At 28.4% G+C, this 2,602-nt stretch overlaps 1 protein-coding gene across 2 annotated transcripts; it reads left to right on the top strand.

Moving 5' to 3' along the window:
* Positions 1–737: 737 nt before the first annotated feature.
* Positions 738–2,602, top strand: LOC110625907 (deSI-like protein At4g17486). 2 transcript variants are annotated; one of them, XM_021771600.2, is made up of 3 exons: positions 738–1,169; positions 1,527–1,772; positions 1,896–2,602. In XM_021771600.2, the coding sequence occupies exons 1-3, from the start codon at positions 1,031–1,033 to the stop codon at positions 2,123–2,125; spliced, it is 615 nt and encodes a 204-aa protein (XP_021627292.1). In that variant the 5' UTR covers positions 738–1,030; the 3' UTR covers positions 2,126–2,602. The 2 variants fall into 2 exon arrangements, with proteins under 2 accessions (XP_021627292.1, XP_021627290.1); XM_021771598.2 differs by having other exon boundaries at positions 755–1,169; positions 1,527–1,814.

The following is a 2,602-nucleotide window of genomic DNA, read 5'->3' as shown; positions in this document are numbered from 1 at the left end:
TTAATATATTTTTAAAATTAAAAAATTAATTAATGAATTTTCTTAAATTAAATAATATATTTTTTTATTTTTTAATAGTGTTATCAAGTTTTCACACGAATTTAAAAAATAATAAATATATTAAATTTTAATAAAAATTAAAATAAAAAATTATATTATCCTTCAATTAAAATGACTATATAAATAATATAAATTTAATTAATACTTTATTTATTTTTTTTGAAATGGAATACTTTACTTATTAAAATAAAAATATTTAATAAAATATTAAAATCATAAAATGATACTTAAAACGACAATTAAAAAAAAAGGTATTAAACAGTCTTTCTAAGTTTAATTTATTAGTTGTCCGGTTGGTTTTTTCTTTTTTTTTTTTTTTTGAATCAACGGTTGGTTTTTATAATAGCCTTATTTTTGCTCTAATTTATTTAATTAATGCACCTATTAATATAAAAAATAATATAATTTTAAATAATAAATGTAAAATTTAAACGAATCCATTTCAAACAATTCATTTTATAGAAAATATTCAAACAACTCAAAAAATTAATTTTTTTTATTTTAAATAAGAAAATTAATGGCTTGCAAAATTGTTTGATTTAATATTTTTTAAATCTATGGTGAATCAAAATCCTTCTACAAATTTTTCATGGAAGCTATAATATAATTATATCAGCTAAAAACCATTTAAACAAATACAGAGCGGCGGCACTATCGGCCGCCGGAGTGGCGTTCCTAAATAGAAGATTCTCATACCCTTTAACCAAATTTCAAAAACAATAAAAAAAAGAAAAGAAAAGAAAAGAAAAGAAAAGAAAATACATAATTTAACAAGAAATCAAAACACACCCACTTTTTAATAATCTCTTATTTTACTTGCAGAGAGTGAGAGAGTGAGTGAGTTCATTTTGATAGCAGCTAAGCTAAGTTGAAAAACGACAGAGCTATCATCTCATCTATCATATAATGCATTTTCTTGAGTGAGGTTGGCTGAGTTTATACAAAAGAAAGAAAACAAAAATCAAAGAAAATGCTCTGCAGAAAGAAATTTATTTCTGATGAAGATTCAAGAGGATCTGTTCCTGTTTATCTTAATGTTTATGATCTCACACCCATGAATGGCTACGCTTATTGGCTTGGTCTTGGAGTCTATCATTCTGGGGTACAAGGTTATTTAATTTTCTTGTTTACTTTGTTTTTATGCTTGGATTTTTTTTTTGGGGTTGCAATGTCTGCTTGTTAGATCTGTTGTTTAGATCGCTTTCTGTTTGGTTAATGGGAATGTGCAAGAAAAACGTGGATGAGAGAAATTTTGGGTTTCAGATCTTTCCGTTTCTTTTTTCTCCTGTTCTGGGATTTATGGGAATGTTAGTTCATCCCTGGAAATTCAAAATCATTCAGGAATGCCTGTGAACTGTGTACTATACTGCTTCTCTTTTTTCATTTTTCTGGGAAAATCCCAGAAAGTTCAATATATTCCTGTGAGATAATGGTTTTTTGTTTTCCTTTTGGGTCTTGAATTGCAGTTCACGGAATTGAGTATGCGTTTGGGGCACACGAATACCCAACAACAGGAATTTTCGAAGGAGAACCAAAGCAGTGCGATGGATTTACATTTAGAAAAACAATTTTGATCGGAAAAACAGAAATAGGTCCTGCAGAAGTGAGGGCAGTAATGGAGGAACTTGCAGAGAAATACAGAGGAAATGCTTATAATTTGATCACTAAGAACTGCAACCATTTCTGCAATGATGCTTGCATTAGACTCACTGGTAATCCAATCCCTAGCTGGGTTAATCGACTTGCCAGAATTGGTAAGCAACCCATAAAAAAATTTTCAATTTTAAATTTGAAGGTGTTGTTGTTCATTGTTATTTATTTTTGTTCTTGGTCAGGATTTCTATGCAATTGTGTTCTTCCTGCAAATTTAAATTCAACAAAAGTTCAGCATCATAAAATAGAAGAGAAGGTTGATGAAACAGAGAAGAAAAAATTAACAAGTGAATCAAAAAGATTTTCATCTTCTTCTAATTCATCATCTCCTTCTGGAAATCAAATTCGAGGTAGGAGTAGAAGCAGAAGGGCTATTCCACCATCTTCTCCTTTGATTTCTTCATCCCCTTGATGATCATATTTGATTTTTTTTTCCCTTTTTAATTCTTGAAATTTTCCAAGGCAATGAAGAAAATTCTTATTTATAATTATTTTTTTTTGGGTTTCATTCTTTTGAGTTGGAGTTCTATGGTGCTAACATCTTCTTTGAGTTATTGTCTGTGCAATATTTATCAAAGTTGACCTCATTTGATTGTTTTCTTTTGCTATTGACAAGTTTGTATTGCCTGGAGAAATGAAATTCAGCATGAAATGTAAAAGCCCCACTACATTTCCTTTTAGCTTGTTTTACCTATTTCAAATAGAACAAGATATTCATATATTATAAAAAAATTACATTTTAATCCCTATACTTTGATGAAATGTAAAATTACATTTTTTTCCCAAAGAGAAAAAAAAAAGAGAATTTGCAAAGAATCTGACCAAAGATTGGATACCATTTCGGTGAAAGGACTGAAAATATTTATAAAGTGCTCAAGTGAGAGAAAGG

The sequence above is a fragment of the Manihot esculenta genome, chromosome 11 (genome assembly GCF_001659605.2).
Source record: "Manihot esculenta cultivar AM560-2 chromosome 11, M.esculenta_v8, whole genome shotgun sequence".
Taxonomy (NCBI): domain Eukaryota; kingdom Viridiplantae; phylum Streptophyta; class Magnoliopsida; order Malpighiales; family Euphorbiaceae; genus Manihot; species Manihot esculenta.
This window is presented reverse-complemented; position numbering and strand designations above follow the sequence as displayed.